General features: G+C 42.5%; 1 protein-coding gene across 1 annotated transcript in view; it reads right to left on the reverse strand.

The window, feature by feature from the left end:
* Nucleotides 1–13,789, reverse strand: part of LOC109573340 (E3 ubiquitin-protein ligase RNF213-like) — a 129,149-nt gene that overhangs the window by 14,427 nt on the left and 100,933 nt on the right. The window contains 9 exon segments of the mRNA XM_070773928.1: nt 2,031–2,125; nt 3,936–3,970; nt 4,795–4,876; nt 5,204–5,443; nt 6,385–6,495; nt 7,303–7,425; nt 8,217–8,407; nt 8,653–8,866; nt 9,652–9,763. Coding sequence (XP_070630029.1) covers nt 2,031–2,125; nt 3,936–3,970; nt 4,795–4,876; nt 5,204–5,443; nt 6,385–6,495; nt 7,303–7,425; nt 8,217–8,407; nt 8,653–8,866; nt 9,652–9,763 — 1,203 coding nt within the window.

A 13,789-nucleotide genomic window follows, 5' to 3' on the forward strand; every position in this document is an offset into this window, starting at 1 on the left:
AGGTTATCTTGCCTATTGAGCACAGCCAGGTGAACAAAACCCCACAATGAGGGACAGGACTTACAGAACTCAGGGTTGGATTAACCCCTCCATGAGCTCTCCCTGCCACACTGAGATGATCCTTTCTGAAAAAGAACAGACTGTTCCTAAACCAGAAGAGGAGGTTGCACAGAAGAAAAAGATATCCCAGAAGAAACTGAAGGAACAAAAACTTAAGGTACCGGAATAAATGCTGCAAAAAATAAATGCAAATAAATAATAATAATGAAATAAAATCATTATTAAAACAAAACTGGCTGTTTGTGCTACTCCTGGGGCCATATGTCAGGATTATGGTCTGGACCTGCTTCTTGCCCTGAATCAGTGGGGGAGCGGCAGGCAGGCAAAGGACAGAGTCTGGAGTAGCTGACATTAACATGGAAGTACATACACACTGGTCTCCTTTTCCCACATTAAAAACTAGGATCCAATCTCTGCAAAGGATTTGGCATCACACCCAGATGGGAGGTGCAGTGTGATGGCTGTGTTCAGCTGAAATGATACTGGAGATTCTAGGACATTCTAATAGTTTATGGAGATAACAGGTTAGAATATTTTAAACTGTAACAGCACCAAAATAGCTAGACTATAAGATCAATGTAGAGAGGTCACACCTCCTATTAAGGGAGCATTTACAACCATACTTGTCTAATGAGCAAGTGTGGGATTATGAGATCCAGTTTTTAGCTGGATTCTGAAGTATTTGATAAGATTGACTAGGTCCCTCTATTTTTCTCAAAAAAAAAAAAAAAAGAGTAAGCTAAGAGTTTGTAAATGACAGACTTAAACTTCCCCTGAATCTGGTCACCCTGTTTATGTCAAGCAATTTCTACAGGGGTTGTAACCAAGGTTCAACTGGAAGATATTTGAATTAAAAAGTATTAATATTAGCCAGTCAGAATGGCTGCGATCCAAAAGTCTACAAGCAATAAATGCTGGAGAGGGTGTGGAGAAAAGGGACTTTTCTTACACTGTTGGTGGGAATGCAAACTAGTACAGCCACTATGGAGAACAGTGTGGAGATTCCTTAAAAAACTGGAAATAAAACTACCTTATGATCCAGCAATCCCACTGCTGGGCATACACACTGAGGAAACCAGAAGGGAAAGAGACATGTGTACCCCAATGTTCATCGCAGCACTGTTTATAATAGCCAGGACATGGAAGCAACCTAGATGTCCATCAGCAGATGAATGGATAAGAAAGGGGTGGTACATATACACAATGGAGTATTACTCAGCCATTAAAAAGAATACATTTGAATCAGTTCTAATGAGGTGGATGAAACTGGAGCCTATTATACAGAGTGAAGTAAGCCAGAAAGAAAAACACCAATAAAGTATACTAACGCATATATATGGAATTTAGAAAGATGGTAACAGTAACCCTGTGTACGAGACAGCAAAAGAGACACTGATGTACAGAACAGTCTTATGGACTCTGTGGGAGAGGGAGAGGGTGGGATGATTTGGGAGAATGGCATTGAAGCATGTATAATATCATGTATGAAACGAGTCGCCAGTCCAGGTTCGATGCACGATACTGGATGCTTGGGGCTGGTGCACTGGGACGACCCAGAGGGATGGTATGGGGAGGGAGGAGGGAGGAGGGTTCAGGATGGGGAACACATGTATACCTGTGGCAGATTCATTTCGATATTTGGCAAAACTAACACAATGCTGTAAAGTTTAAAAATAAAATAAAATTTTAAAAAAATAAAATAAAATGTATTACCCATAAAAAAAGTATTAATATTAATAAGTATTAAGGTATGGTCTATTTTTGCATTAAAAGCCCAGTTAGCCAGTGACAGATCAAATGCCTCACTACTGAATGACCACAGAGACCTTGGCGTTGATATCCAACATGACCCAGATCCAAATGTGCTATTGTAATTGACAATATATTTAGTATTGATTTATCAGCTGGAATATAAACAGCCACAAAGCACATGGTTCGATTATTTAGAAATGAAATAGAAAATTGCATACTCGATAACACGAAATCCCTCCTCCGGTTTGTGATTAATCCCTCCAATTGGAGCACGACAGTCAATACAAAAACTCTGTTCCATCGGCTTGCCACACTAGGAGAAACACAAATGTGACCCCAGATCAGTTTGGACAAATCCCAGAGTGAGCCCATACTTAGCACAGAAGGTAGTGGATGCCAATAGGATTGCTTCCTTCAGTGTATGTGTATGTCAGGTGGGGTTGCAGGAGCCCTGGGAGACAGGGCAGGCACTCCGTGCCAACTGTGGTGTGTGTGTGTGTGTGTGTGTGTGTGTGTTAGTCGCTCAGTCGTGTCCATCTCTTTGCGACCCCATGGACTATACCCACCAGGCTCCTCTGTCCAGGGGACTCTCCAGGCAAGAACACTAGAGTGGGTTGCCATTTCCTTCTTCAGCCAACTATGTGGTATGTGGGAAAATTTAGACTTTTTTAAGAGTAGAGGCTATTAAGTTTTATTCCCAGACACTTTATAGACAAATATAGAAAACTCAATCTTTTATTTTCACATTCATCACTGTTTTCCATTCATTCTCCTATGAGTTTAGTGCTTCATTATCTAACACCAGGAATACTACAGTAGCTTCCAAACTGATTTCCTTAAATGGCATTCCTTAATGCCATTTAGACTTTTTTATTTTTAAACAATGTCACCATATGATTTACTACTTCCAAAGGTTCATTTTTCAAAATCAGATTCTGTGCTACTATAAATACACTAATAGTTTGTAACAAATCAAACCAGTCTCAGATTTCTGGACCACAGAATTTCAGAACTGGGAGCAGTCTTAGGAAGAATCTATTTTAATCCCATTACATGGATAATGAAGTGAGAAGCTCAGAAATATAAGGTGCGAAGCATGTATCCAGTTTATCCTCCATGCTGCTTATTTACTGTATTAAATAACATTTGTCTGTTTCAATTCAATAGCCTGTTCTGAGCATGTATAGATGACACTATGAATGGCCCTGGCTAGATGCTTTGGGACTCAGACATGAACAATACACGCATCTTCCCCTCACAGGCTTACAAGCCACGCATCTCCTTTTCCTACCCCTCGCTGTCTAGACTGTCTCCTTGCTGGGCTAGTAATCTAGCCTGCAGTCTAGTCAACACCTTGTCATCACAAAGACCTGTGTCGCTGACTCTGTACTGTAGTGGCCAGGAAGGACTGCCAGCATGGTTCCAGCCCTGCAGTTTGGTCTTTCAGGGGACCTTGAGCAACATCTGGAGGCAGTTTTATTTGTCACACTGTGTGAGACAAGATACTACTGCCGTCCGGTGAGTTGAGGCCAGGAATGCTTGTAAACCTGCAAGAATGCCCAGGCCAGCCCCACAATAAGGCCTTATGTCCACAGGGCTGAGGTCAAGAAACCCAGGCTGGAAAACCTTCATACCGTTTGGAGGTTTAGTCAGAATACCTAGTGAAAGTGAAAGTCACTCAGTCGTGTCTGACTCTTTGCAACCCCATGGACTGCATTCCATGGAATTCTCCAGGCCAGAATACTGGAGTGGGTAGCCCTTCCCTTCTCCAGAGGATCTTCCCAACCCAGGGATCAAACCCAGGTCTCCTGCACTGCAGGCAGGTTCTTTACCAGCTGAGCTGCAAGGGAAGCCCAAAAATACTGGAGAGGGTAGCCTATTCCTTCTCCAGCGGAGCTTCTCGACCCTGGAATTGAAGCGGGGTCTCCTGCATTGCAGGTGGATTCTTTACCAACTGAGCTATGAGGGAAGCCCCATAGAACAGCTGTCAAAATGAGTCTGTGTTCTCTCCAAAGGTCCAGTCTCCAAATATCCTCCTCCCTCATGGGCCCCCTCCTTAGACCTGGAGGAGGAACACACATTTTGAAGCCCCCACAAACCCTATCCCAAATACCAAGACTCACCTCTCCTACAGAGCACACGTGACCATTTGGACATGCTGTTGAAAGAACAGGACACAATGTTGGCTGGTGAGGCTTTGCCTAATGACCCACCATTAAAAGGCAAACCTAACTCCCTGCTTTCTGGTCTAACCAAATAATGACGTGGACTTGATGACCCAAGCATGTTACCAGAAATCTTAAACTCTGCTAGTTTACTAATAGATACTTGATACATACCAGGAGCTCAACTTATAGCATTGAAAAATAGTGTCTGCGTTTAATTTCACAAAGCAAAGAGAAACTAGATTATAGGCTCATAGAAGGGGTTCTTTTTGGAGGCAAAATGGATAGTATTTTATACCCTCCATTTATTCTCTTTGATTTTTTTTCTTTTTGCTGTGAGCAGGTTTTATAACAACTTTTAAAACTACTTTTAAAAGATTATCTACTCAGGACAATGGCAAAATTTGCATCAGGTCATGGGTTATATTATTTCCCCCCTCAGTTCTATATTTCTAAAAGAACTATCTTTGGGTCAAAACCTTGGTTGTTTTGTGAGCTGGCCCTAGACTGAGTTCCTGATGTGGTTCCCAGTGCCCCCTTCTCCCCCAAAGGGCGTATTCCAGAAAACAGAAGTGCATCCGAAAGGACCCTTTCCCTGTGACTAAGAAAAAGAATGATCTGGTTCATCCACAGTCAGCAGGTACCAATTCCCGCAAACTGTTCATGTTCTGCAAAGGCACCCATGGCAGGAGGAGGCAGGCACCCTGGACCCTTCAGGCACAAACCCATGTACCCCCATTCTATACCGATGTTTTCTGTAGTTTTAGGTTGCTATTCAAAGCTCAGGAGTGGGATTCTGCCACAGGCCAGCACTTACTGTACCACGTGACTCCTTCCAGACCCTTCCAATTCCTAGCTTGAGCCAGCAAGTCTTCAGGCATCGTTGGAAGAAAGGCATTCTGAAAAGTCAAAAAAGCAGAGCTGGCTTTAGCTTAGTGAACACATCGACTGGCTGTCGCTGCTCAGCAAGAGGCCTTGAGTAAGAATGTGACCTTGATTTTCTTTCTTCTCGACCCCAAAAGCTCTCTATGAAGAACACAGAACAGCTCTCTATGAAATGACAAAGGGCAAGGCAAGGCTTTCGCCATCATGTGGACTAAAGCATCAAGTGAGAAAGAGGAAGACGGCGAACCTACAAGATAAACAGGTTCAACAGTTTCTGAGGTACCGGCTGGGTCTCTAAAGTTTTCCCTGTGAATGCAGAAGAAATCATATCCCAGTCTTACCACCATGAGGTGTGGGAAGAAGGCCGAATTCTTCAGGGGTCCTAAGACTTGGCTTTGTCCACAGAGAAGGACAGTTGCAGCATGAACAGCCATTTCTATTACTGTCCCTTCCAGGTTGCTGACCCCAGGACCTGTCCTCAGCAGGGGTAGTTCGTTATTCACAAGGGATATTGCAAAAGCGCTGATATCAGGAGACAAGGTGTTGCTTTTCTCAATGAATTTCTTCATAGCCTCACATTGCTGACAGGAAAAAAAATACATCAAATAAAAATATTATATGAATAGCAGGAGAAAAACCAAAGGTTTTCTCTTATGTTAGTCATGCTTTTTGATACCAAAAACTTATCAAATATCTGCTTAAGAGGAATCCTCTGGTGTCCAGTGCTAGGACTACCATTTTCACCGCCGAGGAGCTGAGGTTCAATCCCTAGTTGGGGAACTGAGACCTCTCAAGACACAGGGCGCAGCCATAAATAAATAAACAAATGAAGTTGCATTAAAAAATTTTAAATCAAGGTTAGAATGGCTAAATGATTACTGCCTGAGGGGGAATTATCCAGAGAAATCTCCTCCATGAACACAGAAACCACATGTGCAAGCACTAGTTTTGATAATTCTGTTTTGGAAAACATTATTGTATGTTCTTTTTAAAGACAACTTTATTTTTATTTATTTATTTTAAATTTATTTGGCTTCAATGGGTTTTAGTCATGGCATGTGGGATCTAGTTCCCTGACCAGGGATTGAACCCAGGCCCCTGTATTGGGAGTGCAGAGTCTTAGCCACTGGACCACCAGGGAAGTCCATAAATTATTTTTTTAACTGTAATATTAATTGTTACTCTAAAAGCTTTGGGTGAAACGGAAAATAGTTCCTCTTCATCAGAAGGCTGAAAACCTCCATCCAAGACTTCTAAAAATTATGGGCATAATTGGTGTACATGACTTTCTTTTAAAATAAACAAATATTTATTTATTTATTTGGTTGCATCCAGTCTTAATTGTGATATGTGGGATCTATTTCCCTGACCAGAGATCAAACCTGGACCCCCTGCATCGGGAGCGCAGAATCTTAGCCATTGGACCACCAGGGCAGTCCCAGTGTTTGTGAATTTTACCTCTTTTCAAAAAGTCTCTTCAAATCATGAGACTATGAACACAGCCCTGGAGGCTGATACTCACCTGTGGCTTAGGATGGAGGTCTGCATTCTGGGATCTGTACAAAGTGGTGACCTCTCTAAAAAGTGCTAACAGTAGGTAGACAGCCTTCTGAGTTGTGGAGCTCCTACAGGCCTGAAAAAGCAAGGACATCAAGTGAGACTTTACAAAGTTATACAGATATAGCTCAGGGCCAGAATCTCATGTGATCTGTATGTGAATAAAGAATGAGATCAGTACTAAAGCCTTGGAGACGGTGAGGGAGCCTTTTCCAATACCGTAGGCACCTGGAACCCTGTACCTCAGGACCATCTTCTGGGAAACAACCGTTCATAAATATTCTCACATTAAACACAATGCATATTTATCAAATAGCTTACAACAGAAGTAACAGAGATCATCATCTGTTCTCTTTCTGACTACTTCACTGGTCCTAGGAACTTTTCCTGAGCGGTTCTTTTCCTGGCAAAGTGCCAGGATATTTATTTCTTCTTTTCCTGGCAAAGTGCCAGGGTAAACAAGGACTCAGAAAGGAAATAAGACCAGAATAATTTAAAGATTAGGTTCTAAAAACCCCCTGTCTATTAAAATAAATACCTGCTTATGTCTCTATGGAAATTATGTAGCTACACAGATAGAGGTTTTGCTTCCCGTGCCATCACATCTAAGAGCAGAGGAATCCTGAAGCAGCTTTTCAGCAGGGTCTCAAAGAAAGTCATGGACATAAATGAATCAGATAGGAGCTGCCGGTGGCCTCTTGCAAACCCACCAACCCAAATCAACCTCTGCTGTTTCCTTTTTTGCCAGGCAAGCTCACGAGGCCATGGACATAGGACTTCCAGTGTAGCATGTCACCCTCTGGGCCTCTCTAGACACTAACAAGACAAGACTTGGGCTGTGAGGGCCCACTGTGTACACAGAGCAGCTGCCAGCTTGGCCTACCTCCAGAGCAGTCTCAATGGCCAGGGGCTTGGATTCCAGAATGGCTTTGCCCACTGCATCTCGGACAGCCTTGTAGTCCTTCCCATGCACCAGATACGGATCCATCTGGCCTGGATGATCCCTCTGCAACCCCAAGAACACAGGGGTTAACCACAGTGGGTACAGTAGGGGAAATATTGAGCAAAGAACCTTCTTGATAGGTAAAGGAACCAGGCAATCACTGAAGGTTTAGGGCAGTTGAACCAGGTTTCTGGGTAGCATGGCAGCTCATTGCTGTTTGGGAGGCACCTTCTCCTCACTGGATGAAGAGTGGGCGGAAATCTAGGGGAGGTGATACTGTAGCTGCTTTCCCTCTGCACTCAGAGCAGAGCACCAAAGGACTTAAGCTTCAGTTGGGAGGGGAAAAAAAAAAGCCAGGATTTTTAATGCCATTTTTGTAACCCCAGCACAGTAAAATTCATTTCTGAACACTAGGAGAGGACTACTGAGCAGTCCTGAAGCCAAAATGACTGCAACTCTGTCATCTAAGTCCTTTCTTGTGTTGCCTGCCAGGGATAAAAATGATTTATTTTTCAGGATGAATGACTTTTAATCTGCTAAAGGCCTAAGCCACAGAAGCATTCTTTTGCTTTTCTTGTTTTGAACTCAATCAGAAGTGATGCTTACATATGCTCTTCAGGAAGATGACAAACCAGAAACACACACACACACACACCTATCTCCTAGGCAGATAATCACAAGCTGGGTCAATTGAAACCCAGAGACAGAGGACCAGACCAGACCAGATGCAAGCATTTTCTGGGATGGATGTGGGAGAAGGTCAGGGAGGAATGGAGAAGCAGCAGCCCTCTTCCAGGGCTGGATGGGACAGGGGAGCTGAGACAGCACTGGGGCTGCCGGACTGCCCTTCTCACCTGCTGTGCGATGACTTCCTTAGGAAACACCCAGTGGGCCGGATGGCCCTCTTTGGAGAGGCTCTGCACAAACTCCATCCCCTGCTGGCTGGTGAGCTTCCTGACCAGGTACACTCGGTACCAGTCATTCTGGACCCGGGCACAGAAGCGCTCCACATGCTGCAGGTAGCGATGCTTCTCCTCTGCCACCTCTGCAGAGCCAGTGAGAAAGGCCAAGTGATTGGTGAGGGTACTTGTCAGTTAACTGTCTGGAACAGAGGCTAGTAAAAGCTCTGTGTCTACCCTTTGGGAATTCACACTGAGAGAACTAACCTAGAAGAAAGGGGCCATGGGACAGACCAGTATTATTCTGAGAACCAGCTTCCCACACTTGCTGAATTTCTAAATCATGGGGTCTCCAAGCCTGTGGTCAAGAAAGGTTGGGAAGAAGACCTGCCTGAGCCATCCTGAAGCTCGGCGAGGATCTCAGATGCCTTGTCAAGACAGAGGCGGATGCGGGCCATCTTCTGCATGTGCTCCACTGAGGCCTCACCAGCAGGCCATTGGCTGCATCCCACTGGCTGGTATGTCGTAAGGAACTGGCCTTCCTCTCGCAGGTATTTCAATTCATCCCTTATGAAGAAAGCATTATTCTTCTCATATATTGAATCCTAAGGAACATAGGACCAGAAAGAAAGGATATTATTCTTTTTTATTTACAATTCTCCCATCTCTGAAATTTCACCAGTGAGGTCTTGGATAAATAAGGATAAAGAACAGTGTTGTGGGTTTGAGTGTACATTTTTTGAATAATGGAATCTAATATCCCTTTTAATTTTAGGGTCCAGAAGGAGGGAAAAAGAAAAGCTATGATGAATTTTTTAATCTATTCTAATTTTTTCATATGTTTTTAACATTCTTGGAAGTAACTAACATACGAAGAGAATAAAAAATAAAAGTATTCATAGTCTCTCCACCTGGAGACAGGCATCATCAATTTTAGTGGCATAATCTTCTACGCTTTTCTTCCCCCTGTGTGGTGGTGGTGGTGGTTTAGTCGCTAAGTCGTACCCTACTCTTGCGATCCCATGGACTGTAACCTGTCAGGCTCCTCTGTCCATGGGATTCTCCAGGCAAGAATACTGGAGTGGGTTGCCATTTCCTTCTCCAGGGGATCTTCCTGACCCAGGAATCGAACCCAGGTCTCCTGTATTGCAGGCAGATGATTTGTCAACTGAGCTATGAGGGAAGCCCCATGCACCTAAATGCCAATATATTCATCTGCTGAGGGAAGAAGCAATGCATTTGAAACTTTCTTTTCCCCTAATGGAGCAGAGCATCCGTTAATATTACCACCTAATTATATCCTGTACTTTTTCAGAAAAACACTATTTCATCACATAAACCATGTGGTTCCATGAGTTTGCAAATGAAATGCAGGGATATGATAGCTTACCTCCAGGCAGTTGGTAAAGAACATGTACAGTTCAGTTTTATCTTCAGCCAGGAACAGTTTATTTTCTAACTGGGACAAATAAGCCTGAATATACTCCTTCACATCATGAAAGCTATGGCAGGATAAATAGTATACTTGGTTAGCTCAGATCTGGAAACCCATTTTGTAAAAAAAAAAAAAAAAAAAGTTATGTATATCTACCTGTCTGCCTATCAGCCATCCCTCCTTCTTGTATAATTATATATATATATATATATACACATATATACACACACACATACATAGAGGTGTATATATAGTTTGCAGCAAAATTTCCAGAAAAATAATCTAGCATCAACTTGGAATATGAAATTTCCTATTTTATAATAGACCAGCTGTTCTAAAATGTTTTGGCTTCAAGACTCCTTTACAGTCTTAAAAATTATTGAAAAGCCCAGAGAGCTTTTGTTTCTGAAGGTTATATCTATTGATATTTACAGTACTAGAAATTAAAATGAAGAATTTGAAAATATTTACCAATTCATTTAAAACAACCATACTAAACTCATTATACGTTAACACAAATAAGATTAAAAAACCTTTTCCAGAACGAAAGTTGATTAGTAAGAAGAGGGCCACTGTTTTTCACTCCTAAAAATCTCTTTAATGCCTGGCTTAACAGAAGTTCACTGGATTCTCAAATCTGTGTCTGATACTAATAGGTTGCACTATATTGAATTATATGAGGAAAGTATGGTCTCACACATTATGTAGTTAGAAAAGGGAGAAATATTTTAGTAGTCTTTTCAAGTAACTGTGGATATTCTCCTTTGACACTATATGAAAACTTAACAAATGGTAATTTCTATAGGTTAGTTGCACTTGAAATCAAATGATCCAACTTGCACTTAAATGGATTTCTTTTTGACCAGTGCATGATTCTGTGACATCAAGCATCAATCACTTAAAAAACACTGGTTCACTGAGCTATGCAGATCTTGAAAACGTTGACACATTTTTATTCTTTGATATATATATTTAAAACCTCATATGCATATAAAACCTCATATTCACCACCCATGTCATCAAAAAGTCTGTAAGTATTAGAAAACTGACAAGCTCCCAGTGGAGGATAAATGTTTTCCAAAATTTTATTATATATTTTTTAATGTATTTATTTTTGGCTGCATCAACAGGCTGCAGCAACTTAGTTCCCTGACCACGGAATAACCCTGGGCCCTCCGCAGTGAAAGCTGAAAGTTCTAACCACTGGATCCCCAGGGAATTTGCTCCAAAATTTTAATATTTGCTTAAAAGCTTGAATTTTATCATTAGTAACAAAACCATCAATTTTCTTTCTTGATGTGATAGGCTCATCTCAAGTTTGTTTTCAAGAAAATTACCTGTCAATGACCACGTTTGAGTAAGTGTTGTTTGTCAATCATTCTTCAAGCACAAGTGGTATTCCACAAAAAAGCAGCCAGATCAGCATGTAATTAAAAAACGGTTGGAGTGGTTTTCCTTGAGGTAATCTTGTACCTTGGTGTGTAGCTGGAGGCCTTGTGTGTACCTCGCATTGTAACATAACATTAAAAAGTCATATCCTCAAGAGTAGAGATTTAGTAAAATTAATAATTTTTATAGCTTCATTAGGGACATTAAGTGAATCTGGCACCTTTAAAAACTACATGTGCACAGTGGTGACAGACTGGCCACTAGCAGGGTTTTCCTTGCGCTAAGATGCCAGAAGCTTTACTCTTCATTCCTTTAGTAGCATCAGTGCGAATATCGACACATTAAAAAAGCTAGATACCATCTTAGTGTTATGTGCAGTCTCATCAACATTGTCTCATGTGTGGGTCTTCCCAGAGAGCAGGTGCTTATGTTTTCATAAAGTATTTCTAAGTCCAGTCTGACTCATTTTTAAAAAAATATTTATTTATTTTGCTGGGCTGGTTCTTAGTTAAGTCCAACTCTGGTCAGATGCTGAGAATGTGCATGCAATATAGGAAACCTAGGTTTGTCCTTAGGTCGGGAAGATCCCCTGGAGAAGGGAAAGGCTACCCACTCCAGTATTCTTGCCTGGAGAATTCCATGGACAGAGGATCCGGGCGGGCTACAGTACATGAGGTCTTAGTTGTGGCACGCTGGATCTAGTACCCTGTCTAGGGATTGAACCCAGACACCCTGCATTGGGAGCACGGAATCTTAACCACTGGACCACCAGGGAAGGCCCCAGCCCAACTCATTCTTAATATACAAAAAGACTCAAACCACAAAAGACTGAGAGAGCAAGTATTTCTCAACCCAGAGAGAATGACAATGCAGATTTTTAAATTGTGTTTTATGTTTCAAGCTTTTTATTCCAAGATCAGTTCTATAAACTTTACTCTCTCTGTATTTCAGAACAAAGTATTTACCTTTGAGTGTAGTTTGTACTCATGTTACTGTGTCTACACTATATGTCAAGGGGTAGGCATATTGATTGTACTATTCCCTTTTTTTAAGCAAAGAGATTCACATGTACAGATTTCACTCATTCACCAAAATTAATAAAAATCACAGAATAGCAAGAGGCTCTTTTCACTTTTCAAGTCAACTCTTTCTATATATGCCTTAAAGTCATTTTCAGGCTTCCGGCACAAGATGGTGGAGTAGAAGGATATGTGCTCATCTCCTCCTTTGAGAGCACCAAAGTCACAACTAGCTGTTGAACAACCATAAATATGAGGATGCTGGAACCTAAAAAAAAAAAAGATACCCCACATCCAAAGACGAAGAAGCCTCAGCAAGATGGTAGGAGGGCCACAATCACGATAAAATCAAACCCCAAACCCACCAAGTGGGTGACCCACAACTGAAGAATATTAATACCAAAGAAGCTCTCCCACTGTTGTGAAGGTTCAGAACCCCATGTCAGGGCTCCCAGCTCAGGGACTGGACAAAGGGACTGGGAATCCCCTGGGAATCTGACCTTGAAGGACAGCAGGATTTGATTGTAAGACTTCCACAGGACTGGAGGAAACAGAGACTCCAGTCCTGGAGGGCAAAAACAAAACCTGTGTGCACCAAGACTCAGAGGAAAGGAGCAGTGACTCCACAGAAAACTGAACAAAAACTACCTGCTTGTCTTGGAGGGTCTTCTGTGGAGATATGGCTCAGCAAGGGTTTACCACAGGCACGGGGAACTGGCAGCAACTGTCAGTTTTGTTTTTTTTTTTCCTTTTTTTTTGCAATGCATAGGATCCGTTTTTATATGTACAGTCATATGTGTGTTGATGTAGACAATACAATCGTGTATTTACACATAAAGCAGAATACAACCCAGCTGAAGACACTACTTTTCCACAAATGAGCAACACTGCTAAGAGTGAGCCCAACATAAACACATCACTGCTGCTACTGCTAAGTCGCTTCAGTTGTGTCCGACTCTGTGCGACCCCATAGACGTCAGCCCACCAGGCTCCCTCATCCCTGGGATTCTCCAGGCAAGAACACTGGAGTGGGTTGCCATTTCCTTCTCCAATGCATGAAAGTGAAAAGTGAAAGTGAAGTCGCTCAGTCTTGTCCGACTCTTAGCGACCCCATGGACTGCAGCCTACCAGGCTCCTCCATCCATGGGATTTTCTGGGCAACAGTACTGGAGTGGGGTGCCATTGCCTTCTCCAGGAAGGTCCCTTTTGGTGTTAACCTTCTTGGAGTGAAGTGAAGTGAAAGTGAAAGTCACTCAGTTATGTCCGACTCTTTGTGACCCTAAGGACTATACAGTCCATGAAATTCTCCAGGCCAGAATACTGGAGTGGGTAGCCTTTCCCTTCTCCAGGGCATCTTCCCAACCCAGGAATTGAACCCAAGTCTTCTGCATTGCAGGCAGATTCTTTACCACCTGAGCCACAAGGGAAGCCCAAGTATACTATCCCTTCTCCAGTGGATGTTCCTGACCCAGGAATCGAAACAGGGTCTCCTGCATTGCAGGCAGATTCTTTACCAAGTTATCAGGGAAGCCCAGCCCTCTTGGAGGTTCCCAATAACCCTACCATAAGAGCTCATAAATCTGAGGTCTGGGTCACCTCAGGCCAAAAAACTACCAGGGAAGGAGTGCAACCCCACTCATCAGCAGATAATTGGATTCAAGCTTTACTGAACAAGGCCCTGCCCA

The sequence above is a fragment of the Bos indicus genome, chromosome 19 (assembly GCF_029378745.1).
Source record: "Bos indicus isolate NIAB-ARS_2022 breed Sahiwal x Tharparkar chromosome 19, NIAB-ARS_B.indTharparkar_mat_pri_1.0, whole genome shotgun sequence".
Classification (NCBI taxonomy): Eukaryota; Metazoa; Chordata; class Mammalia; order Artiodactyla; family Bovidae; genus Bos; species Bos indicus.